Raw genomic sequence first — 26,916 nt, 5'->3', positions numbered from 1 at the left:
GATGGGAGTGAGTGAGTGAGGTGGGGTGGGAGTGGGGTGAGGTGAGTGAGGTGGGGTGAGTGAGGTGGTGAGGTGGTAGTGAGGTGGGAGTGAGGTGAGGTGAGTGGAGTGGGGTGGAGTGGGGTGGGGTGGAGGTGAGGTGGGAGTGAGTGAGTGAGGTGGAGTGAGGTGGAGTGAGGTGAGGTGGGTGAGTGGGAGTGAGGTGGAGTGAGGTGGAGGTGAGTGGAGGTGAGTGGAGGTGGGAGTGGGGTGAGTGAGGTGAGGTGGAGGGGTGAGTGGAGTGGGAGTGGGTGAGGTGGAGTGAGGTGGAGGTGAGTGAGGTGAGGTGAGTGAGGTGGAGTGAGTGAGTGAGTGAGTGAGTGAGTGAGTGGAGGTGGGGTGGTGAGTGAGTGGGAGTGAGAGTGAGTGGGGTGAGGTGGGTGGGAGTGAGTGAGGTGGGGGTGAGGTGAGTGGAGTGGGGTGGGGTGAGTGAGTGAGTGAGGTGAGTGAGGTGAGTGGAGGTGAGGTGGGGTGGAGTGAGGTGAGGTGGAGTGAGGTGAGGTGGAGTGAGGTGAGTGAGGTGAGTGAGTGAGGTGGGGTGAGGTGGGAGTGAGGTGGAGTGAGGTGGGGTGAGGTGAGGTGAGGTGAGGTGAGTGGGGTGGGAGGTGGGTGAGGTGAGGTGAGGTGGTGAGTGGGGTGAGAGTGGGGTGGTGAGTGGAGTGGGGTGAGGTGAGTGGGGTGGGGTGAGTGAGGTGGGGTGAGGTGGAGGTGAGGTGAGGTGGAGTGGGGGTGGTGGGTGAGGTGGGGTGGGTGAGGTGGAGTGAGTGGGTGGGAGTGGGGTGGGAGTGAAGTGGGGTGGAGTGAGGTGGGGTGAGGTGAGTGGGGTGAGTGAGTGGGGTGAGTGGTGGATGGGTGAGTGAGTGGGGTGGAGTGAGGTGAGGTGGAGGTGGGGTGGGAGTGAGGTGGGGTGGAGGTGAGGTGAGTGGGTGGTGTGAGGTGGAGTGGGGTGAGTGAGGTGAGGTGGGGTGGGTGAGTGGGGTGGGGTGGAGTGGGTGAGTGGGAGTGGTGGAGTGAGGTGGGGTGAGTGAGTGGGAGTGAGGTGAGTGAGTGAAGTGAGGTGAGGTGGGAGTGAGGTGAGGTGAGTGGTAGGTGAGGTGGAGTGGGTGGAGGTGAGGTGAGTGGAGGTGGAGGTGAAGTGGGGTGGGGTGAGGAGTGAGGTGAGTGAGGTGAGTGGAGTGAGTGGGGTGAGGTGAGGTGGGAGGTGGGAGTGGGGTGGAGGTGAGGTGAGGTGGGGTGAGGTGGGGTGAGGTGGGTGGAGGTGGGAGTGAGGTGAGGTGAGTGAGGTGGGGTGAGGTGGAGTGAGGTGAGGTGGGTGAGGTGGGAGGTGGGGTGGAGTGGGTGAGTGAGGTGGGGTGAGTGGGGTGGGGTGGGAGTGAGTGGGGTGAGGTGGGGTGGGGTGAGTGAGGTGGGGTGAGGTGGGGTGGGGTGAGGTGAGTGGAGTGGGGGTGGGGTAAGGTGAGTGAGTGAGTGAGTGAGTGAGGTGAGTGAGTGAGGTGGGAGTGAGGTGGGGAGGTGGAAGGTGGGGTGAGTGAGGTGAGTGGGGTGAGTGAGGTGGGGTGGTAGTGGAGGTGAGTGAGGTGGGTGAGGTGAGGTGGGGTGAGGTGGGGTGGGTGAGGTGAGGTGAGGTGAGTGAGGTGAGGTGGAGTGGGGTGAGTGAGTGAGTGGGAGGTGAGGTGGGAGTGAGGTGGAGTGAGGTGGGGTCAGGTGAGTGAGGTGGAGTGAGGTGGGGTGGGAGTGAGGTGAGTGAGTGAGTGGAGTGGGGTGAGGTGGGGTGGAGTGAAGGTGGGGTGGAGTGGGGTGAGTGAGGTGGGGTGAGTGAGGTGGAGTGGAGGTGAGTGAGGTGAGGTGGGGTGAGGTGGGTGAGGTGAGGTGAGGTGGGGTGAGGTGAGGTGGAGTGAGTGGAGGTGGAGGTGAGGTGAGTGAGGTGAGGTGAGGTGAGGTGGGGTGAGTGAGGTGAGTGGGGTGGGGTGAGTGAGGTGAGTGAGGTGGGGTGGGAGTGGGAGTGAGTGGTGAGTGAGGTGAGGTGGGGTGAGGTGGAGGTGGGGTGAGGTGGGGTAAGGTGGGGTGGAGTGGGAGGTGGAGGTGAGGTGAGTGAGTGAGTGAGGTGAGTGAGTGAGGTGGGGGTGAGGTGAGTGAGTGAGGTGGAGTGAGGTGAAGTGAGGTGGAGTGGAGGTGGAGGTGAGTGGTGAGTGAGTGGAGGGTGAGGTGGAGTGGGGTGAGGTGAGGTGAGTGAGGTGAGTGAGGTGAGGTGAGGTGGAGTGGGGTGGAGGTGAGTGGAGTGAGGTGAGTGGGGTGAGTGGTGAGGTGAGTGAGTGAGGTGAGGTGAGTGAGTGGTGGTGAGGTGGTGAGTGAGGTGGGGTGAGGTGGGGTGGGGTGAGTGAGTGGTGAGGTGGGGTGAGGTGGGGTGAGTGAGTGAGTGAGGTGGGTGAGGTGGAGGTGAGGTGGGTGAGGTGAGTGAGGTGGGTGAGGTGAGTGGAGGTGAGGTGGGGTGAGTGAGTGGGAGTGGAGTGGAGGTGGAGTGGGGTGAGGTGGAGTGGGGTGAGGTGGGTGAGTGAGGTGAGGTGGGTGGGGTGGGAGGTGAGGTGGTGAGTGAGGTGGGGTGGGGTGAGTGGAGTGAGTGGGGTGAGTGGAGTGGAGGTGGGGTGAGTGGAGGTGGAGGTGGGTGAGTGAGGTGGAGTGAGGTGAGTGGTGGAGTGAGGTGAAGTGGAGGTGGGGTAGGTGAGGTGGGGTGGAGGTGGGGTGGTGAGGTGAGTGAGTGGAGGTGAGGTGGGGTGAGTGGGGTGAGGTGGGGTGAGGTGAGGTGAGGTGAGGTGGAGGTGGGGTGGGGTGGGGTGGTGGAGGTGGAGGTGAGGTGGGGTGAGTGAGTGGAGTGGAGGTGAGTGAGTGGAGGTGGGTGGGTGGTGAGGTGGAGTGGAAGTGGGGAGTGAGGTGGGGTGGTGAGTGGGGTGAGGTGAGGTGGAGTGAGTGGGTGGGTGAGGTGAGGTGAGGTGGGTGATGTGGGGTGAGGTGGGTGAGGTGGGGTGAGTGAAGTGAGTGGGAGTGGGGTGAGTGAGGTGGGTGGGGTGAGTGAGGTGAGTGGAGGTGGAGTGAGGTGGAGTGAGGTGGAGGTGAGGTGAGTGAGGTGAGTGGAGTGGGAGTGGGGTGAGGTGAGTGAGGTGGGAGTGGGTGGGTGAGGTGGAGGTGAGGTGGGTGAGGTGGGGTGAGTGGGTGAGGTGGGAGTGGGTGGGGTGGAGTGAGTGAGTGAGGTGGTGGTGAGGTGGAGTGAGTGAGGTGAGGTGAGTGAGGTGAGTGAGGTGAGTGAGGTGGAGTGAGTGGAGGGGTGAGGTGAGTGGGGTGGGGTGAGGTGAGGGGTGAGGTGAGGGTGAGTGAAGGTGAGGTGGGAGTGAGGTGGGGTGAGTGAGGTGGGGTGAGTAGTGAGGTGAGGTGAGTGAGGTGAGTGAGGTGGAGGTGGAGGTGAAGTGGAGGTGGGTGAGGTGAGGTGAGGTGAGGAGTGAGGTGAGGTGAGGTGGGAGTGAGGTGGAGGTGAGTGGGGTGAGGTGAGGTGAGGTGGGGTGAGTGAGTGGAGTGGGGTGGGAGGTGAAGGTGAGGTGGGTGGGGTGAGGTGAGGTGAGTGGAGTGAGGTGAGGTGAGGTGGAGTGAGGTGGGGTGAGGTGGAGTGAGGTGAGGTGAGGTGAGTGAGTGAGGTGGAGTGGGGTGGGGTGAGGTGGGTGGAGGTGGGTGAGGTGGGTGGTGAGTGGGGTGAGGTGAGTGAGTGAGTGGGGTGGAGGTGAGGTGGTGGAGTGAGTGGAGTGGGGTGGGGTGAGTGAGAGTGGAGGTGGTGGTGGGTGAGGTGGAGTGAGTGGTGAGGTGAGGTGAGGTGAGGTGAGGTGGGGTGGAGTTGAGTGGTCAGGTGAGGTGAGGTGGAGTGGGTGAGTGGAGGTGGGTGGAGTGGGGTGGGGTGAGTGAGGTGGAGTGGGGAGGTGAGTGGGTGGGGTGGGGTGAGATTGGTCAGGTGGAGTGAGGTGGAGTGAGAGTGGGTGAGGTGAGGTGGGGTGGTGGGGTGGGGTGAGTGAGTGAGGTGAGTGGTGAGGTGGGGTGAGGTGAGATGGGGTGGGGTGAGTGAGGTGGGGTGGGGGTGGGTGGTGGAGTGGGGTGAGGTGAGGTGAGGTGGTGGAGGTGAGTGGAGTGGGTGAGGTGGGTGAGTGAGGTGGAGTGAGTGAGGTGAGGTGGGGTGGTGAGTGGTGGGTGAGGTGGGGGTGAGGTGGAGTGAGTGGGGTGGGGTGGTGGGTGAGTGAGGTGAGTGGTGGTGAGGTGGGGGAGTGGGGTGAGGTGAGGTGGAGGTGGGTGGGGTGGTGAGTGGGGTGGGGTGAGTGGTGAGGTGGGTGAGTGGGGTGGGGTGAGTGAGGTGGGGTGGTGAGTGAGGTGAGTGAGGTGAGGTGAGTGAGTGGGTGGTGGAGGTGGGTAGTGAGTGAGGTGGTGGGAGTGGGGTGAGTGAGGTGGGTGAGTGAGTGGAGTGAGTGGGGTGAGGTGGGTGGGGTGAGGTGGGAGTGAGGTGGAGTGGGAGTGAGGTGGAGGTGGGTGAGGTGGGAGTGGGGTGGAGTGGGGTGGAGGTGGGGTGGGGTGAGGTGGGGTGGGTGGTGGGTGAGGTGAGGTGGGGTGAGGTGGGAGTGAGTGAGTGGGGTGGAGTGGGGTGGAGTGGGGTGAGGTGGGGTGAGGTGAGTGAGGTGGGTGGGTGAGTGGGGTGGGGTGGAGGTGAGGTGAGTGAGTGAGGTGAGTGGGGTGAGTGAGGTGAGGTGGGGTGGAGTGGGGTGGGGTGGGGTGAAGGTGAAGTGGGGGTGAGGTGAGTGAGTGAGTGGTGGAGAGTGGAGTGAGGTGGGGTGAGTGAGGTGAGGTGAGTGAGTGAGGTGGGAGTGAGGTGAGTGGGGTGAGTGAGAGTGAGGTGAGGTGAGGTGGAAGGTGGGGAGTGAGGTGGGAGTGAGTGGTGGGGTGGAGTGGAGGTGGAGGTGAGGTGAGTGGGGTGAGGTGGAGTGAAGGTGAGGTGAGGTGAGGTGGGGTGAAGGGGTGGGGTGAGGTGGGTGGAGGTGGGGTGGGTGGAGTGAGGTGGGGGTGGGGTGAGTGAGTGAAGTGAGGGTGGGGTGAGGAGTGAGGTGAGTAGGGAAGTGAGGTAAGGTGAGGTGAAGTGAAGTGAGGTGGAGTAAGTGAAGTGAAGTGAGAGTAAGTAAGTAAGTAAGTAAGTAAGTAAGTAAGTAAGTAAGTAAGTAAGTAAGTAAGTAAGTAAGTAAGTAAGTAAGTAAGTAAGTGAATCGCTTATAACTTTTGAACGATTGAACCGATCGGAATCTACCAAATGGCATTCTAAAGAGTTCCCCCAAACTTAGATTTCCTATGAATTTAAATCGATTCGGACCGATAGGTTTTGAGAAATCTCAAAAAAAATCGGAAAAAAAATTTTTTTTTAAGTGGTTTTTTTGGAATAACTTTTAAACAGCTTCATCGATCAACTCCAAAAACTAATCCGCTCTTGAGCTTGAAAAACTACGTCGATCACCACTAATTCGGTCAAAATCGGTTGATTCGTTTGAGAGATAGCGTGAACGAAAGAAAACCGAAAAAAGTGTTTTTTCGGAATTACTCCAAAATTTTTCGTTCTTCCAATTTAAACTTGAAAATTCTTTATGAACCTCAAAAAACTGCGTCAAATGCCACCAACCATTTTTAGTCTGACCAGTCTTTGCTTATATATTTTTCAAATAACTCAAAGAACTGCGTTGAATGCCGTAAATCGCGTGAAAATCGGTTCATTCATTCAAAAGTTATTGCAATTTGAAAATTCAAAAAATAGTGTTTTATCAAACTCCTATCAAATTTTCGAGCTCGAAGAGCTCAAAAGCATACAAAAGCTATTTTTTGAGCTCGGAGAGCTCAAAATAACACACAAATTGTATTTATGAGCTCCAAGAGCTCAAAAATGTCATAAGTGCAATTTCAAGCGTTTAGGTATAAAGTTGGCGAGAAGTTGCAGGGATGGCCTTCAGGGCGAACCGTTTTCCTAATTTTTTTTTTGTTGTCTTCAGAATTTTCAGGAGAAGGGTTGTATGTAAAAAAATTTTTAAAAAATCCTCCCCCAAAGAGGATTGCGGGGGCGTTAACAATGAATAATTCCCGTTTTTAAACTATGGATCCTATGGACCCCAAATTTGGTAAGAATCTTCTGTAAGAGATATAGAAATAATCTATGGACGAATTTCACGATAGCTCACTCCACAGGAGGTTGCGGGGGCAGATATTAACAATGAAAACCTTTAACTTTCAAACTATAGATCCTACAGACGGCAAATTTAGTTGGAGTCTTCCTAATAAGAATTGCGGGAGTGGGTGTTAGAATGTTAAATTTCTATCTCCAAACTGTAACTTTTTACAGACTCTAAATTTGGTAGGAATCTTCGTGTATAATTTTAAGTTCAGCTAAGAATGGATTTTATCAAGTTCTAACCCCAAAAGGGATTGCGGGGACGTCAGCAATGAAAAACTATCATTTCCAAACAATAGTTCCTATGGACTCGAAGTTTTGTAAGAATCTTTTATTTATAATGTAGAAATCATCTCGAATAGGATCTTGTAAAATTCCTCCCTCACATAAGAGTACGGGGGTATTAATTGTCAAAAAATTCATATTCTTCAAATATCAGTTCCTACAGATATAAAATTTGACAAAATCTCAAGAGAAACAGGAAATTCTGGAAGTTCAGGGAAGGTTTAAACGGTGAAAAACATAAATAATAAACAACAGAAAATATTAAAAACGACAATTTAGTTTTCCAATATACAATGTTCTGAGCTGAGTAATGAGGTCCGATCTCTTTGGGTCCGTTCCTAGCTGTGAAGTGAGGTCCGATCTTTTTGGTCTGTTTTGTTTTCAGAAATAAAAAAAAGTGTCAGTTAGTTGTTAAAAGAAATAAATTAATTTCAAGCCGATTAATAAAATCTATCATCAGTTTGTCAGTGTGCATGAACTTTTTTATTGTTATTGTTTCAAAATATCAAGGATAAGACGACCTGACTTAGGTTGTCGAAGTTAACTAAATGTGGGACGAGTTATGTCACGCTCAAGCCGAACTGACGACCATCAATAAATCGCCAGGCCAGTCGTTGAAAATTTGCGAAATCAAATCGGAGTTTCCGTGTTTCGTGCATGGGAAATTATACGTCGCGTGTTCGTGAGTCGGAAAACCACCATCTTTATATATTTACGCACCGCAAAAAAGATAAAAAATGTAGTCCATCAGAAAGCTTTAAATTAATTAAGTGTATAACTATGTTGCATTTAATGTAAATAAAAATTTTGTATTAAGTTTTGACTATACTTTTCACAAATATATGTATGATACGAAATTCACCGGGTCGTCTAGTTGTTAATAAATAATATCAATTATAAATAAATAAATTAATAATAATTATCAACGATAAATTAATAAAATAATTAATATTAATTATAAATAATAATAATCATATCAATTATTAAATTATTGTATCAATTTTTGATTAACAATGTATCAATAAGTCTTTTTTTTTGTTAAAATAATTTTTAAATATTCTAAATTTTCTTATTTTTAAATACAAAATAATGATAATTCAGTGATAATAATTCAATTCAATTCATGAAAGTACGCAATTTTTCATTAATGTTTTTTTATGACGTTACCACGTAAAACTATCGTCCGTAAACCGACTTTAAAGACAACCAATTTTTTTAAATTTTTATTTAAGAAGTAATCGTACTTAAAGTTACTCCGTTTATTAATTTTTCAACAAAATTCACATTTACAATTGCTCTATAAAGAAAATTTTTTTTTTAACGGTGATTTGGAAAGAGTTTTTTTTACATTTTACATTTTTTATATTTTTTACGGTCAAATGAGCAGAATGAGTCATGTATCTTGGATTTTTCTAATTTTTATACAAATTTTATTCTTAAGAATAAAATTAATATTAATTATCTTCGAATTTTATAAAAATTTCAAAATATCTTAACGGAAAGTTAAATAGAATTTTTTTACAAGAATCATATAAATATTAAGACTTACCGCATCGCTTTTAACACGTTCTGTAGAATCTCCTTTCGTATCGTGAATGTCCATTCTATTTCCTCCCACACTTGTAACAATCAAACAACAAAAAAAAATTTTTTGCCTCATAATTAATTTCGACACGATAAAATCGCTTTTTATTGAATGAGTCTTTATTACTAATGTAATACCTAACCGAATGTAATACTCGAACTCAAATATTTTACGAGTTGCGCAATTTTGCTCAGAGGATTTCAACGTCTGCTCTCTTCAAGAGTAAAGTGCTTAGTGACCCAGGAAGCTCATAAAATTACAGTATAACATACAAAGTATCCATGACAACATTTGTTGTTGCGAATCGAAGAAAATCTATATTTCCCGGGACATTTTGTTGCTTTACGCGTTAAGTTATGAGCCATTAGTTGATTGAATTGTTTGATGATTGCACGTCATACTCGTTCTACCACCTATAAAAGTGGCATGTGATATCTAGGCCGTTTCTTGACAGTGTATTTTACATCTAGATATAGCACACACTACTGTTACGGAAATATTTGGATGCTAAATTCGAAGCTTGCATGTCCAAGCAGTAAAAACGTAACATAATTATCAATATTGGGGCAATTTGAGAAATATTTGAGCTTTAATTGATTAATTAGAGGTTGTTTTAACGCTGTTTTGTTGCTCGTTTTTTTCTTAACATCGAAGGGTATGTCCTGCAAAGCTCCGTGAAAGAACTCCTAGACTTGCGCGACTTCAGGAGGTTAACAATGCATGAAGAGCATCGTCTATAATCCTGGAATAGATAAACAAATGATTGTGAAATCTTGTGCGTTGTTAGTCCTGCAATTACCGAACAAAGTTGAAGCGTATAATTATATTCAGTTTCTTAATAGGGGAGCCTGGGGCACGACGGCCCTCTTAAGCCGATTTTTTCTCTTTGTGGCTTTTAACCATCAAATTTATTTATTTTCCATCTATTTCGAACGAATCAGTCGAAATTTCGCAAAAAATCGAAAAAAAAATTTTTTTTTCTGGGGCACGACGGCCCCCTACCCAAAAAATCATATAAAAAAAATTTTTTTTTTACTAAAGCTATAACCATCAAAATCTAGAGATTCTTCTCCAAGAAAACGGCGTCGAGGGAAAACCACGATTTTTACGAGTCTTGAGTATCACCGAGAACTCACAGAAAAATAAAATCAACATGAAGCAAAAAGAAAAGACTTGAATTAAATAAAAAAAAAAAAAAAAAAAAAAAAAAAAAAAAAAAAAAAAAAAAAAATTAAAAAAAAAAAAAAAAACATTTAAAATATAAAAATGATGATTGCCATTGTCTTTATTGCAACGGACTTTCCTCAGAGTCCTCAGAGTCATGGATTCAATGTGTCACACGAATTTTATTCCTGTGTGCGTCTCTCCCTGCGCCTAGTGTTGGCAACAGATCCACACTCGATGTGTTTCATGATTTTACTATTTTTGTATTAATATTATTAATTTATATACTGTATATCATTTATCACTATTTATATTTAAAAATTTACGTATTATTATTATTAGTTCTTAAGTATTAATTTTGACATTTATTTCAGAAAATTGTATTGAAATATTTATAATTTTATTATTTCATTGTATATTGATTATTGGTAATAAGTCGTAGCCCTTGCTTGCACGGATAATCCCCTAAAGTATCGATTGCGAGCACAGGGATCAGTAATTTTGGTAAACGACTTGAGAGGCCCTCGTGATCGGACCTCGAGGTCTCGGAGTTTTTTGGTAAAATAAAAATCGGGAGACACGCGGTAGTCCACAGAGTGTAAGGAGTGTGAATCTGGCACCTTCGTTCGAGTTTCCTTTGTTTGGTGAGTACTCAAAAGTTGAGCCATGTTAGTATCCGCACACCGTGTTGTCTCCTGACGAATAATTTGTTATTAAAAGGCGTTATTAGAGTCAGCCAGTATTTAATTTTTTATTATCTTTTGTCGAGATAACCCGACTGGGGATTTCGGGTCTATCTCTGTTCAATATTATTAGATATAATTTATATTTTGTAATCAACATCATCGTAAATAAACGGTCTACTCAGAATTTAGATAAATAATTAATATTTGTACGCGGCAAGATTATTATTATTGTTATCTAGTTCATCCGGCTAAGGAATTTGCTCTGGACTTAGTTTTAAGTAATTTCAGGTCTTTTGAATAAATAGTTTATTTGTTTTATTATTAATATTTGCTGATTCGTTAATAATTTAATTTACGTAGATTACTTCCTCCTTTCTTTCCTAATACTAGTTTTATTTATCTTATTTTATTTATCTTCCCCTGAATACCTGCAGATCGGCCCTGAAAATCAAAGGGTTTGTTGTTTCCCTAGTTAAAAGAACAACTGGCGTCCAAAATCGTGCACTAACCCAGCCTGAGGAAAAGTTGAGGGTTGCTTGGGAGGCGAAGAGTTACCTCCCAAGTCGTTTATCGTTTATTTAGTTTTTTTGAATATTGGGCGACCTGGACAAAATTACGTGTCCACTGACCACTCCACTGTCAGCTGGAGCGTAATTTTTGTTACATGGCGACCAACGTGTGGGGCCAGGGCGTTCGAGATTTAGTTAATTAATCCATCTGCAGCGTATTGTGAAAACTGGGGATTAGATAATCATTATTAGGAAAAAAAAGTTGAGTTAGAAAGAAAAAGAGTACTGAGCGTCGAGCACTCGGCCAGCGAAGGAAATTCCGAAGCAGTGACATCATTCGGCTTACTTGCCACTGCATCGTGTTATAGGTGATTCTCTTTTGCACTCTTCGTTTCAAAATTGAGCGTAACTAGTATTATTTTATTTAGGATAAAATTTATTCTTTGGATTTAAATTTAAATTTATTTATTTGATGTCGGCCTCAGTAAAATTGTGATAGTCACCGCCGAGGAAAATTATCATTAGATTAATTGTTTAAGTCGACCGGAATTTGGAAGTAAAAAATAATTATTGCACAGCATGGGATCGAGTTCTGAGTCACCGAATAGATTTACCGATTCGTATCGAGTACAAGCGATTAATATCTTCAACTTGAAGATTTCAGCGAGCACTGCCTGCTCGTCGACGTAAAGTTTTGGTCGATGACGTCACGCGGGACTGACTAGCTTGCCGTTCTCCAGTAGTCTATCATTCTACAGTTCGTATCACAGTCCCAGCGGATTATTATTATTATCGTCGTCACTGAAAATAATCTTCATATTTATTAAAGGGGGTATTCTAGTCTAGAGGTCTGAATTTCGAGCGTTTTTTGGCAATTAATATAAAAGAAGCAGTTAATATTTTTACTATACAATTTTTTATCATTTACTTATTGATATTTCAAGAATACAAAAAAATACATTTCAAAAAAAAAAATAAATTTTCAAAAAGATATAAGTCCTTGAAGTAGAGAAAAAAAAAAGGCCGTGTTTTCGTGAAAAGGATTTCTCCCTTTGTATCCATCTGAAAAAAAACAATGCCAAATTATTGATCAGTACAAATGTCATTGTCGCACAAACCAACAAAACTTGAAAAAAAAATTTTTTTTCACAAAATGGCGGCTGTTTAAAAATAGAAGTTGATTTTTTTTACTCATTTTTCAACTTCCTCCAATTTTTTAAAAATATTACAAATTTGAAATTTTCAATTTTTATTGGTTAGTGCGAAAGCGAGATAATTGAAGAATATTGTTAAATTTCAAGTAAATCGGCTGATTAGAACCTAAGATCTGCATCACCGTATCGAAAAAAGTAGTTTCGAGAAAAACGCGTTTAAAGTTTAACGTTCAGTTTCAGGCAGCGTAACTGATAAAATAGTACGTATAACTTACATTCTCTTAATCAGCCATCCCAGCTTCATAAATTGGGCCGTCCTCTACTTCATATTGACTGTTTTCATTATTTCTCTCTGTATAATGAGCAGTTCTTTCCTCTTTTGAAGCATCTGAAGCTCGAACCTCAGACCGTTCAATCCTTACTGCGTTGCGCCTAACAGCAAACCCATGGGATTCCAGACCTATTTTTATTCCCATTAGACTCATTATTTGTAAAATAGGATAAAAGCCTTTATTGAAAATGCAAACTGCTAAACAATTAGCAATCTCAATTGTCTGGGACCCGGCATGGATATGTTTGGGTGCAAATGTCCATATTAAAAAGTTAAGTGACTCGTTGTTATTTTGAGTTTCGCTGCCCAAGCAACGTTCTAATAAAGAATCATCTGATAAGCATTCGTAAATAGGTTTCATAACTTTTAAAACCTTATCAGTTAGAGGTGGATTTTCATGGTGAAAGTCATCCTCAGTTCCTTCGGCCGCTTTCTGCCACTTGCACCAGCTGTCTGGTCCAGGAGGGCAATTCATGTGCTGAGGCTTCTTATCAGTTGAAATTTTATGCAAGTACGTGGCCCATATTTCTCGTTTCATATCTTCAACGGATTCAGGATGATGACGGATAGCTAATCCGTAGTACGCAGACAACTGAGTGATTACTTTATCAGTCAATTTACCAGCACCGACACTAAAACGGCTGTAACTTTTAAAATAATTTGAATTTTGAAAAATCCTTTCAGGGAGATATTTTTGTATATCTAAACTATCGAATTATGAAAAAAAAACTTTTTCATTTTTTTCAAAATTCTAGACTAGAATACCCCCTTAATCTGAAAATACTTTTCAAATAATAAATTGTCGTTTGAAATAATTATTTGGTTTCAGATTAAATTTAAATAATTGGATTTAATTAAATCATCGTCGTGATTTATTTATGTTTTTCAAACACTTAGTAACGCTTTAAGTAATAAGTGAGTTTATTAATACTACGATCTGAATTTATTTGGGTATTATTATTATTATTTTTTTGTTTACAAATCGTTTCTTTGCTTTATTAGCAGTTGTCATCGGCTGACAAGAAATAGTTGGTATTTCTTTTGTTATTTGTCGCCGTTTGACCATTTTGATTTTGTATTAAGTTTCATTTTGGAATTAAGTGGTCCCCTGGTTGATTTCAATTGTAAATAAAGGCAATATGAAATCAAGGTTAGCCAGGTTTTGCAAAATTGGCGAGTTGGAAGGGTGGAACGGCAGTCAACGTTCGACTTGCGGTAGCGGGGTTTCATATTCAGGTGAATCGAGTGATTCGAGTCCCCAAACCGATCGAAATTTCTTAAAGACTGACCCAGTACAAAGTACCTCGCCAGCGATGGACCCATCTTGGTTGATGCTTGGCCTTGAATTGCCAATGAGTCGTTTGAAACTCTTCCTTCATGGCTTAGGTTTGTACATGGAAGGAAATATAGAAACATTACGTGACCGTTTGATCCGTTTTCAAGACTACAAACGTGGATTGCCAGGAGTGCATTGGGATCCTGCCGTGGACGAGGGAAGTTCCCCTGGTGACGATCCCGAGTTAGCTCTGCTCTCGGAGAGAGTCAACCGTCGATACAAGGGTTCTTGCCAGAATTTAATTGAACCCGTCGACGATAGTTTAGGTTCAAATATTTGTCTAGTCCAGGAGTTGGTTTTCGGTGGAGGATCTGCAAAGCATGAGAGTTTGGAATCACTGGATGTAACATCTCAATGAGAGCTCGTGACTTACCCGAGTGTCTCAGAGAAGGAGGTGTTGAACAGTGATGGCTCGTATTCAGCGCACAAAAGTGAACTCGTGAATGACTCGAGTTCCACAATGGATGGAGTATTGCTGGATCATGCGAAGGGTATTACAGGCCCACCGATAGACAATGACGGCAAATCTGTATATTTTGAGTCACCTACGGACCAATTTGTGACCTGTCGAGATTTGGATGTCGCCATACGAACGTTGGAGTCGAAGATAGAGGATTGCTTCGCCAAACTTCAACAAGTAATAGTAGATAAAATGACGACCAAAGTGTCTAGTCAAGATAAAATATCCCAAACGGCGAATGACCGGAAGTCAATGTGATTCAGGGGTCGATTGTGAATCCAAGGTTCCTATTAGAGATTCAGCGCCTCTCAAGGACTTAAATAATCGTGTATTCAAGCGACGTCGCAGGAGGTTTTGTAATAATTTGAAGAAACCCAGCGACGGTACAATTATCAGTGACGAGGCTGTACATAATTTAACTACGGAGTACACAAATGGTGGAAACGCGTCGACAGAAGTGAGCACATCGACATTTAGTTCAAATTCAAGCAACCAGAAGGACCGTTCGAGTGATGACAAGTCAAAAATTGTTAAAAAAAGGAGACATCGTAGGAGAAGACCCTTCAAAAAGAGTAAGATATCAAGAGTGTCTTTGGTTGCGAGCAACGTCGTCAATTTTTCTTAAAGCACACGAGGTGATACAAACGGAAGTGCTAATGACTCGGGTGGGTCAGCGTAAGGGTCTGCGTGGTCAAAGTCTTCGGTAAAGACCAAATTGACTAGGAGACGTCGGACTTGCGTCGAATATTCTGACCAGGTGGGTCAGAGAGAGAAACGCAATCGTCCATCTCCGTACGCATATGACCCTGTGTATAATCGTTATCTACACAACAAAGTAAATCCTCGAAGGTATGTGGGGAAGAATGGATTCGGCATTCGATATGAATCAGCACATCGTTTCTTAGGCTCGCATTGGGAAGTTCCGTGTTGTTGTAACAGCGACGTGCCGCGAGGGTTTGTGCGTAATCATAGAATAGATTGTTACCCTGTACCTTGCAATTATCTTTATACTTTGTCGCGAGGAGGGTTAAATTACAATTTAAGTAGATATAATAATAGTTTACATTACGGTTAAAATTTTTTTTTGAGCTGGAGACACAGGTGTGCGTGGTAGTCGATCATGCGGGATGTGAGTTCGCGTTTGTTTTCGCCCATGGTTAAATTTAACAAAATTAACCATTGTCTGGCAGGGGGGTGTAACAGGGTTTTTATCCCCTGTGTGCGTCCCTCTCTGCGCCTAAATTTGGCAACAGATCCACACTCAGTGTGTCTCTGAATTTTATTGTTTTGTATCTATTTATTAATTTATTTCTTGAATTTAATATAATTATTATTTATATTTGAAATTTTTGATATTATTGTTATTAATTTAAGAATTAATTTTACTTTATTTCAGATTTTTATAATTAATTATTTATTAATTTATTATTATTATTATTTGTATATATCGCCGTAAATCATTGTCATATAGTACCTAATTTTATTATAAGTAATAAATCATAGCCTTCACTCGCACGGGTGAAATCCAGCCAGCCGTTCTTTTGTTTCACTAAATCGAATTTTTGAAAAAATTAAAGGATCACCTTTTTTGCTCTGAAAAGCTCATAATTTTTTAAAATGAAAAAAAAAAATGTTTTTCCGAGCTTTTTCCACATTTTTGTTCCAGAAAGTGCTTAAATTTTCAAAAAAAAAAAATTTCAAAATAACCAAAAAAATTTTCAAAAAAAAAAATTTTTTTCCGAAAAAATCTAATCAAAGGGATTAGTTTTGAAAAAATTAGGACGACGGTTGACCCTAAAAGCCATCCCTGCAACTTACCGCTCATTCCGTACCTAGATGCTTAAAATTACACATTATGCTTTTGAGCTCTCCAACCGCGATCGAATCGGTGGAGCCATTCAATAGTTATGAGAGGTTTCCATACTTACACACACACACACACACACACACACACACACACACACACACACACACACACACACACACACACACACACACACAGACCAGATTATCGCGGGCTGCGCAGAAGAGAAGACCAAGGACCTGATGAAAAGAGTGACCCAGGCTTGTGACGCCAGTATGTCTCGTAGACGTGGGATGAACACAAGACCCTCCGTTCACTGGTGGAACGACCACATCAGCGCCCTTCGTAAAGAGTGTCATCAGAAGAGAAGAATATCTCAGCGTGGCTTTTGACGACCTAACTCTGCGGAGCTGGTCGCAGAGTACAAAAAAGCCCATCGATCCCTGAACAAAGCCATCAAAGATAGCAAAAGAAAATGCTGGAAGGAGCTCATCAACGAGGTGGACAGAGATCTGTGGGGTAGGCCGTATAAGGTGGTCATGACCCATCTTAAAAACCAGCTAATGCCATCACCCACGTGTCCTCAACTCCTACAGAAGATCGTAAGTGCGTTGTTCCCCGAACAAAGCGAGTTTAACTACCTATTAGCGCAGAATGAAATGGATGACATTCCATCTGTCACGGAGGAAGAACTGATGGAGGCTTGTAATCGTGTAGGGAACAATAAAGCGCCGGGATTGGACGGGGTCCCCAATATTGCTTTAAAAACAACTATAAAAGCAGTGCCATCATTGTTCCTGGACGTCTACGACACATGCCTCAAGAAAGAGATTTTCCCTCGGAAGTGGAAGCAGCAACGACTAGTACTACTTCCAAAAGGGAAAAAGCCACCACAAGAACCGTCATCTTATCGACCACTTTGTATGTTAGACACGGCAGGTAAGATATTTGAGCGTATAATCCACCAAAGAATAGAAGCAGATGTCGATCCACTCCTGGCAGATAACCAGTATGGCTTTCGGAAAAGACGATCAACCCTGGACGCAATCAATCTGGTTGTTGCAACGGCCAAGGAGGCAATCGAAGGGATCAGATGGAAGGGTGGAGCGAAGAAGAACTGCCTGGTGGCCACTTTGGACATCAAAAATGCCTTCAACTCCGCCAACTGGGACTGCATTATGCAAGCCCTGGAAGAGAAAAACGTACCAGGATACCTACGTAGGATAGTGGCTAGCTACTTCACGGACAGAATCCTGAGATACGACACGAAGAATGGTCCAAAAGAGTATGATATTACCGGAGGTGTACCCCAGGGTTCCGTTCTGGGTCCACTTCTGTGGAATGTCATGTATGATGGCCTGCTGAGACTGACTCTTCCAAGAAGTGTCAAGCTTGTTGCATATGCAGATGATGTAGCTGTCGTAATCGTTGCTAAACACCTAGATGATATAAACCATATGTTCGGTATCACCTTTGAGAAAGTTAACCGGTGGATGGACTCAATGAATCTACAACTGGCTAAACAGAAGACTGAGGCTGTGCTTATTACCAGCAGAAAAGTGATAGAGACCATAAAGCTGAAAGTCGGAGAACAAGAAATCACATCACAACCATATATCCGATATCTGGGAGTGATGCTTGATACCCGACTCAACTTTAAGCAGCAAGTCGAACACGTGAGTGCAAAAGCATCAGCAGTGGTAGCTAGCTTAGCCCGACTGATGCCAAACGTCGGAGGCCCAAAGCAGAGCAGAAGACTACTGCTATCATCTGTAGTCACATCAATGCTCACTTACGGAATATCTATCTGGGCGGACGCACTAGAGAATCAAGAATCATGGAGAAAGGCTGGGGTCTGAGTGCCTTAAGAGTAGCGAGCGCCTTCCGCACAATATCTATGAAAGCAGTGTGTGTCATTTCCGGAACTTTGCCTCTCAGAGTCTTAGCTGAGGAAAGACGGATCCTTTACCAACGAAAGACGTCAACCACACTAAGCACTGAGGAGCTTAGAACAGAAGAACGGCAGAAGAGCATAAGTCGATGGCAACTACAGTGGGATGCCACAGTGAAGGGTAGGTGGACGCATCGTCTCATATCAAGGATCAACATTTGGCTAAACCGGAGTCATGGTGAGGTCAACTACTATCTTACGCAGATGTTATCAGGACACGGCTGTTTCCGGGCGTATCTCCACCGCTTTAAGCATGATAATTCCCCAGAGTGCCCGTCCTGCCCAGGAGTCAATGAAGATGCAGAGCACGTCTTCTTTGAGTGCCCACATTTTTATCCACAGCGAGATGACCTGGAGAATATCCTGAAGAGGAAAGTCCAACCAGAGACAATAGTCGAAGCAATGCTGTCATCAGAGGCTGCCTGGAACGCCACAAACACGTTTGTCACGGGAGTCCTCTCAGACCTGCGGTCCATAGAAAGAAGAAGAGCGAATGACGCCAATTAGAAGGAGGAAAGAATAACACCTTAGCCACCAGAAGAAAGAGCAATAGCTAGATCCTCCCCTCACGAAGTAATGCCTGACGGCGGTTTCCATGAGGGATTAGGGGAAAGAGGAAAAGGGGTTTAGGGTTTAGTGGGTAGGGGTGCTAGCGTCGAGTTTTAGTATGACACTGCGTCGAGTCGCCACATATCCAGGCCAAACAGCTATGCCTAGAATCCGTAAAAAGGATTCCCCCCCCTTAAAAAAAAAAAAAAACACACACACACACACACACATACAGACAGACATAGTGACACCCTCACGGGGATAGTCAGGGAAGCTTCCTGTGACCCTCAAACGTCGAGATCTGATGAAAACTCGATTTTTGTAAAACCAATAACTTCCCGATTTTTGAAAATCTGAGATTTTCTTAGCGGGAAGTTAAAAATATTACCAAAAATTTTTTTCTTTTTTAATATTATTCATTTATTCTAATTTCATAAAAAAAAAAAAAATTAGGAAAACGGTTGACCCTGAAGGCCATCCCTGCAACTTCCCGCTAATTGCATACTTAGGCGTTTAAAATTGCACCAATGGCGTTTTTGAGCTCTTCGAGCTCAAAAATACAATTTATGGGTTATTTTGAGCTCTCCAAGCTCAAAGAGATTGTTTTTCTATGCTTTTGAGCTCTTCGAGCTCAAAAGTCTGATAGGGATTTGATGACACTATTTTTTGAATTTTTAAACCGCAATAACTTTTGAATGAATAAACCGATTTTCACGCGGTTGGCAGCATTCGACGCAGTTTTTTAAGCCTCACAAAGAATCTCAAATTTTTAATTGATTGCGCTAGAAATTTCGGAGTTATTCCGAAAAAACACGTTTTTCGGTTTTCTTTCGTTCACGATATCTCTCGAACGAATCAACCGATTTCGACCGGACTGGTGGCGATCGACGTGGTTTTTTGAGGTTAAGAGCTGATTAGTTTTTGGAATTGAACCATCAAGCCGTTTAAAAGTTATTTCAAAAAAACCACATTTAAAAAAAATTTTTTTTTTAGTTTTTTGAAGATTTCTCAAAATCTATTGATCTGAATTCACTAAATCAATTTAAGAGCATAGGAAATAACATAATTTGAATCCTTTTCAATACTTTTGAATATTTTAAATACCTTTCAATTTCTCCTCTTAAGAAAAAATTAACATGTAAGTTTCTGATTAGAAAAAGGAATTTAAAATCAGTCAAAACGATTTAAGATTTGATTTGAAAACTCTATAGGTATTCATTTTGCATTGAGATAAATGTTTAGTTACATAAATAATATTTAAAGAAATGACAATAAAAAAAGTTGCATATTAAATCCTTTATTTTATTACACATTTAACAAAAGTTTTACATATTCATTTCACAACCATACATTTCTATTTCTACTTATAGATTAAAAACTTTCAACTTATCTATGACTAGATGCTAATTAGAATTAAATAAAAGCTACCTATTGCTCATATATATGATAATAAACTATGAGACATTGATTAAAAGATAGAGAGCAACGATTATTCTTCTTCCGTAGAACGCGTTAAATAGAAATAAAGTACTAAATAACAAAAACAATAGTACCTTGCATGCAGCGTGCGATTAAAATTTTCGTGTTCGAATATTGACTTAAAAGACGAAAAATTTACTTCATTAGTCTTTTGAGTTCGAGATATCGATATATCGATATCAACGAACATCCTTGATCGACTTAGCCCATCGTTGCAATGGATGACCATTGGACTCTTTCACTGTAAAAAATCCGGAGTGAATTTCACTCCAATTTCACTCCCATCACTCGGAGTTCCGGAGTGAAATAATTAATCACTCCGCGTAGGGAGTGAATCCGGAGTTTTTATTTGCGGAGTGATTTCAGAGTGATTTCGGAGTGATTTCGCATTTCACTCCGAGAAACATCCGCGTTCGGAGTTTTTAAAATAAATAAAATAAGGATGAATTTTCGTTCTACAAAAAAAATCTCAAAATTAATTAATCTTTATATATATTTTTTTTTGTGCGTGTGTTTGTCACTGAACTCCTCCTAAATGGCTGGACCGATTTTAATGAAATTTTTTGTGTGTCTTCCGGTGGATTCCAGAATGGTTTAGATTCACAATTCAGTCCACGAGAAAATGTTTATTTAATAGATTTTTTATTTATAAATTGTTTTTGATTTTAAGCTAACTTATCTTAACTGGATGGTTATTAGAGAAAAATTAAAACTAAATATTGAAAAAATACATGAAAATTAATTACATAAAATCCATTGTAAAATAAAGAGCAACAATTATTATTCTTACGTTAAAAAATTTTAATTGTCACAAAATGCTAAATATTTGAAAAAATGATAATAAGGAAAGTTGAATATTAAATCTTTTCTTTTATTATACATTAAATCCTTAATTTTATTACACATTTAACAAAAGTTCTATATACTCATTTCACAACCATACATGTCTATTTCTATTTATAGATTAATACCTTTTAACTTATTTATGACTGGATGCTAATAAGAATTAATATTGTAATATTATTTATGATTGAAACGAGCATTGCCTGTAATACTCCGTATTCCTTAGACCCAATGATAAGATTGTAAGACATTTTTGTGCAAGGATCAACCATCTGTAATTTCGAAGATAATTTCTTCTTCCCTACAACGAACATTATAAGTGTCTATCTTAAAAAAACATTTTCTAAAATAGTATCTTTATTTATTAGTTGTCAAGAGGGGAATATAATATTTATAATATTACATAATGTTACGAAATATTTCGATTGTAAGCACACTCTGATGCCTCGTGTCATGAGTCGTGCAAAATATTTTTTGGGCTAAGCCCATCAGTGATTAACCATCCGCAATTCTAAAACAAATATTAAGTCGTTATCAATTGTTGTTGACCATTTGAGTACATTATTTAAAATTGTTTGCCGTTCACGATGAAGTGACGTAAGTAACTTTCTACATTTAAGGAGTACTATCAATTTTAAACATTTTATTCGAATTTAACGATATCTTATAACTATATACTTATTAATTATTGTTGAATTTTTAATATTCATTAATTTATCTATTAGATTTTATATTGTGAAAAGTAAACAAAATTTATATAGACTATTTAAAAAAATATTACAGGTAGACTTTTGAATATTTTTTAGTATATAAATATTCGTAAAAGTTACTTTTTCTCTATCGATACACAGTATCAAATAGAATAAATAATATAGACAATGGTCGCAACATTTTATCACTATATAAACTTAGCTTATAAGAATAATGAGATGTGTAACGACATATCGTTTGAACAGCGTAAGGGGTTAGGTATCGATCTAGCACGCGCGCGACTCGGGTTCGAATCTTAGTTACGGCAATTGCGATTTTCACTTTCTCTCTTTAAACCGACAATATTAGGTCTAACTAAAATAATAAACATTCGAAATCAGCATCGGTGCTTCATGAAACTCTGAATTATTTTTCATAATTTACTTTTATTATTATTATTATTATTATTATTATTAATATTATTTTTGTTGTGTTCTTATTATTGTTATCATTATAATAGCGTATAGAGATAAAAAATCATTCATTTGTGCGAGTTCAGAAAAAAGAGCTCTTTAAGAGCCTGTTTTGATGAGTTCTTAAAGTCTACAATAAGCGGCGCATTCGACCTCTTCAGAAGGTCTTAAAGACGTATTTTAGACGTAGACTCTGACGTCCAAATCAGAAATCTGAGCTCATTCGGAATAACTTAATACAGTCGACGCTCTCTGTATTTGACCGCTCTCTGTATTTGACCACATTCTTCCTCTGTATTTGACGATTTTACACAGCTCTTATGGACAAGGACGAGTCAAATACAGAGAATGGTCCTGTACGGGTGAGTCAAATACAGAGAGCGTTGACTGTACATCATTTTGCTATCTGGGTAAAATTTCCTTAAATCAAGAATTTTTCTACTCAAATCAAGAATATCAAGTTCTTCAAAATTATATACTTGATTCAAGAAGATTTTTTTTTCTGTGTAGGAAATAACATCATTTGAATCCTTTTCAATACACTGAGAGACAATTTTATTCACAGCGAATAAAAACGCGTATTTGGATTTTTTTTATTTTAGTACTACTTGTCAATAAATATTAATTACATATAAATATAATTTGTTTTGCAGTGAATAAAATTTTATTAGTATTTAATAAAATTTTATTAGATACTAATATGTGTTTATTAAAACCACCGCTAGTCTCGCTTTAACGGCAGCCATCTTTAATCCTAAAGTCAAGGCGTAAAATTCGGAGTTATTGTTTATTAATAGTGAATAAAAATTAAAATAATTATTAAACAGTGAAGAGTGTCTATTAAACAATGGATGTTTTATTAAAAAAAAGGGATTAAGATGCATTGTGGCAAATATTTCAACGCAAATAAAAATTAAAATTTCTTTAAGTAATTCAATGTATATATGTATATATTGCATGTTTATAACCTGCTTGTGGTTAGCCTTACTTGATTTTTAATTTTAAAGTCATCACAAGTGCGAACGGTACTATTGTTATATCATGTAGTGATTTTCAATAAAAGAAAAGTTAGTTAAATATAATAAATTCTAATTATTTTTTTATGAATATTCATCACACTGAAGTTAGCCGTCAGCTGTCAATTTTAAAAATTTTTTTAACAAATCAATCACAATAAAAAAATACTTCTAAAAATTTTCACTTGTAATTTTTATTAATTTTCACATATGGAACTTTTTGATCATATTTTTTTATAATAATTTAATTGCTATAAAATAAAAAAAAAAATTTTTTTTAATTTATCTGTTAACTTCATAATGTCATAAATATTTACCTTTAAAAATTAAAAAAAAATTTCTTTGTATTTTCATTATAAAATTCCATTTCCTGATTTACATTTTTTAATTTGAAATTATGAATAATCGTCAATAGTTCAATATTATTTGGTGATAATAGATAGATTTATTATAAAATTTGTTGACAACCATTTATTAACAAAACGAAACCGATTATGACGTTTTTATCTTATTATTCATTGATTACTAAAAAACTAAGTTATTTTGTGTATAAATAAAAACGTATTATACACCAATAAACGCGTATTAAATACTAATAAACGTTTATTAAATATTAATAAACACGTATTAAATACTAATAAAATCTCAAAACTGGTCCAAATAAAAATTTTATTTGTATTTAATAAATTTTTTATTTGCGCATGAGCCAAATACGTGTTTTACTAAATACAAAGAAGCGTTTATTAGTATTTAATAAAACTGTCTCTCAGTGTACTTTTGAATATTTTAAATACTTTTCAATTTCTCCTCTTAAGGAAAAATTAACATGTAAGTTTCTGATTAGAAAAATGAATTTAAAACACTCTAAAGGAATTGAAAAACACTCTATAGGTATTCATTCTGCATTGAAATAAATGTTTAGTAACATAAATAATATTTAAAGAAATGACAATAAAAAAAGTTGCATATTAAATCCTTTATTTTATTACACATTTAACCTAAGTTTTACATATTCATTTCACAACCATACATTTCTATTTCTACTTATAGATTAAAAATTTTCAACTTATCTATGACTAGATGCTAATTAGAATTAAATAAAAGCTACCTATTGCTAATATACATGATAATATACATGATAATAAACATCCCTATTCCGTATTCAGTCTTATATAGCAAATTGTTAAGAACAGACGTCCACACATCGTCCAGACCGGAGTTATATTTTTATAATCATGAATACCGATTTGTTTGCACCTCTTAAAGATTTCGAATTTTTGAATCGATCATTTTGTACACTCATCCGAAGTACACCGACATCATGGCTCACGAGTACTCCTGCATCTGTCAAGAACCATTAATCGGAACTTACGAAAACTGGAAGAAGCCGAAGAACAAGAACAAAAATCTTTTTCCAAACATACCATGCTAGGATGATTCCCGCGTGGTCTTACACCAGACCAGCGATGGAGCGGATTATATTAACGGCAACTACATAAGTCGCTTCGGACTGAAGAGGAAGTTCATAGTAACGGAACAACCGATGCCGAGCACCTTGGGAAACTTCTGGAGCATGATTTGGGAAGAAAACACGCGTGTGATTGTTATGTTGAATGGTTCCGAAGAAGAGGAACAACAATCCTATCCATATCTGACTCCGAGTCAAATTGACATAATCTCAGGAGACTTCAAAATCAAACAGAAAGAGCGTAACGAGGAAAAGGATTACACCGAAACAGTACTAATCATCACTCACTTACACACTGGGCAATCAAAGAGGGTAATCCACCTTAAATATTTAAAATGGTCCGAACACACATTTCCCGATAAAGAAGATATCCTGCAGTTTTTGGCGATGATGAACGAAAGGAATGAAGATTTTTTCAAGGAAACATATGAGTATAACCTACGTATGCCAGGTGCTATTGTTGTTCATGGGCACGCTGGAGTCAGAAGAACAGCTACGTTTTGCGCTATTCGCTATGAGTGTGACTGCAGCGCCAGTCAAAATATGAACTACGGGAGGCTGTCAGAGTATGTTTTTATACGTATGTCAATAGCAAGAAACATAAAAATAAATAAATTTTATAAATAATTGTAAAAAAAAAAGTTATAAAAAATATGTGACAATTTTATACACCGATAGAAGGATTTGTTTGTTAATGAATATTTTTTAACTGTTAGCAAATATTTATTTAAAATCAAAAGCAAAAATAGCATTTTCTTTTGACACTTTTTATAATCCTATAGCTGGAATACATGATAATAATTCAATTCACTAAATAAATTAACCTTTTTAATATTTATAAATACAAAAGATAATTATGAGCTATGATAGAATTCGGTATTTTACAATAAACGTTATTATAATGTAATATAATTAATACAAATAATTTATAAAAATGATTTTTGTTTATAAGAAATCTTCATATCATATGATATTACAAGCAAAACAAATTCACTCAACAAAATATTTATTAACTGTTAATAAATATTCGTTAACTATTAATAAATAGTTATTAACTATTAATAAATGTACTTTCCTACCAAATAAATATTTATTGAATGTTAAAAAATATTTATTAAAGTTTAATAAATTAAATAATTGTCTTCAAATAAATTAAATTATTAATAGTTAATAAATCCTTTTATCAGTGTAATAATTGCAGTTTTGTTTTTTAGTTAAACGAATCAACAACAAGTACGTATAATGATAAAAAATAAAAAAGAATGCAGTAAATATTTCTGCTGGTATTTTTTAAGACACAACAACTCTGGTGTCTCATTTTTTTTTAATTTATTAAAATTAAAACAAAATAAATACTTCCACGTGTACTTGCTTATAATTTTAGGAATAATAGCCTCCCGTAACTCCGAAAGTAACCACTGCGAACGCTTCAGTCGATTTCATTTCCCCTACCATGGCTTCACTCAGAGCGAATAGATAACTGTTGTTGCGAAGCTGTAGTTAAGAAGACCGTATCGATACCATCAGTTGCATTGAGGATGACAACAAAGAAACTTCAGCTTTCCAGGTCTTAGTTATTACATTTATGTACACCGTGTCTTGTTGCACTTTCTGGTACATCAATGATCGTACTATGCAGATTTTGTAGAATTATAAACTCATTGTACGGCTAAGGACTTATAATTATTCTTAATTATTGTTATAATAATTGTTATATCGTCTGATGGCACGTCGAGTTTAAGTATAATTAAAAATTAATAAAGCAATTTAGTCTTACTTTTTTGATTTTTTTTTTTTTTTTAATTCAACCCTTCATAAACTTGGTATATGATTGGCATATATACACAGTAAAAAATGTTTCGTCATTGTGTAGAGTGATAAAATTTGTGTGTTGAATATTACACTCTAGTGTATAGAATTTAACATTCTCATGTGTTGATTTGATGATTTAACGCACTAGAATGTTAAATTCTACTCACTAAAGTGTAATATTCAACATACAAATTTTAACACTCTACAAAATGACGAAAAATTTTTTACTATGTATGAGTTTCCTTATGAAACTTTTGAAAACAAACAGACTCATGGTAGTCTAAAATCCTATCCATTAAAGTTTTTGAAACTCTTAGTTTCAATAAAAAAGTAGAGGAAAGTTCTAAATAATTTGCAAATGAAAGGGTTATTAAGAAAGGATAATAAAAAAAGTTACATATTGAAGTCTTAATTTTATTAGATACTAGCAGTTCGCCCCGGCTTCGCACGGGTATCTAACAAAAATTTTCGAATTATTCATAATATATGATAGCCTATGTAACCCCATGATTTGACAGCCGGGAATAGTGTAGTTTTCCAACAGTGAAAGAATTTTTCAAATCGGTTCAGTAGTTTTGGAGCCTATCCAATGCAAACAAACAAACAAACAAACAATCAAATTTTTCCTCTTTATAATATTAGTATAGATTTAACAAAACTTTTACATGTTCATTACACAACCATAGATTTATATATCTACGTATAGATTGAAAACTCTTAACTAATAATTAGATTACTACAACTAAATCTTAAACTAATTTATCTATGGCTGAACTTCACTATAGAGAAATTGAGGCTGAATGCTGTTAACATATACACAGAAAAAAAAATGTTCTTGAATCAAGTATATATTTTTGAAGAGCTTAATATTCTTGGTTTGAGTAGAAAAATTCTTGATTTAAGAAAATTTTTCTTAATTTAAGGAAATTTTACTTAATTCAATAATTTTTCGTCTTGATTCAAGAAAATTACCCTCTTCAAAATTATATTCTTGGTTCAAGAATTTTTCTCTTGAATCAAGTTAATTTTTTTTCTGTGTACATGCTATAAACA

General features: G+C 39.3%; 1 protein-coding gene and 1 long non-coding RNA gene across 2 annotated transcripts in view; one reads left to right on the top strand and one right to left on the bottom strand.

Moving 5' to 3' along the window:
- LOC123271416 overlaps positions 1 to 8,550 on the bottom strand; it is a 39,401-nt gene extending 30,851 nt beyond the window's left edge. The window contains exon 1 of the mRNA XM_044737733.1: positions 8,103 to 8,550. Within this exon, the coding sequence (XP_044593668.1) occupies positions 8,103 to 8,213 (111 nt within the window). The 5' untranslated portion in view covers positions 8,214 to 8,550. The remainder of the gene's footprint in view (positions 1 to 8,102) is intronic.
- Positions 8,551 to 25,244: 16,694 nt separating this feature from the next.
- On the top strand, positions 25,245 to 25,526 carry LOC123271643. The gene is made up of 2 exons (XR_006510934.1): positions 25,245 to 25,284; positions 25,436 to 25,526. It is a non-coding gene; the product is annotated as an uncharacterized LOC123271643 (long non-coding RNA).
- Positions 25,527 to 26,916: the final 1,390 nt, after the last annotated feature.

The sequence above is a fragment of the Cotesia glomerata genome, linkage group LG9, assembly GCF_020080835.1.
Source record: "Cotesia glomerata isolate CgM1 linkage group LG9, MPM_Cglom_v2.3, whole genome shotgun sequence".
Taxonomy (NCBI): domain Eukaryota; kingdom Metazoa; phylum Arthropoda; class Insecta; order Hymenoptera; family Braconidae; genus Cotesia; species Cotesia glomerata.
Note: the sequence above shows the minus strand (reverse complement) of the source record. Positions and strands in the feature narration are given on the sequence as shown.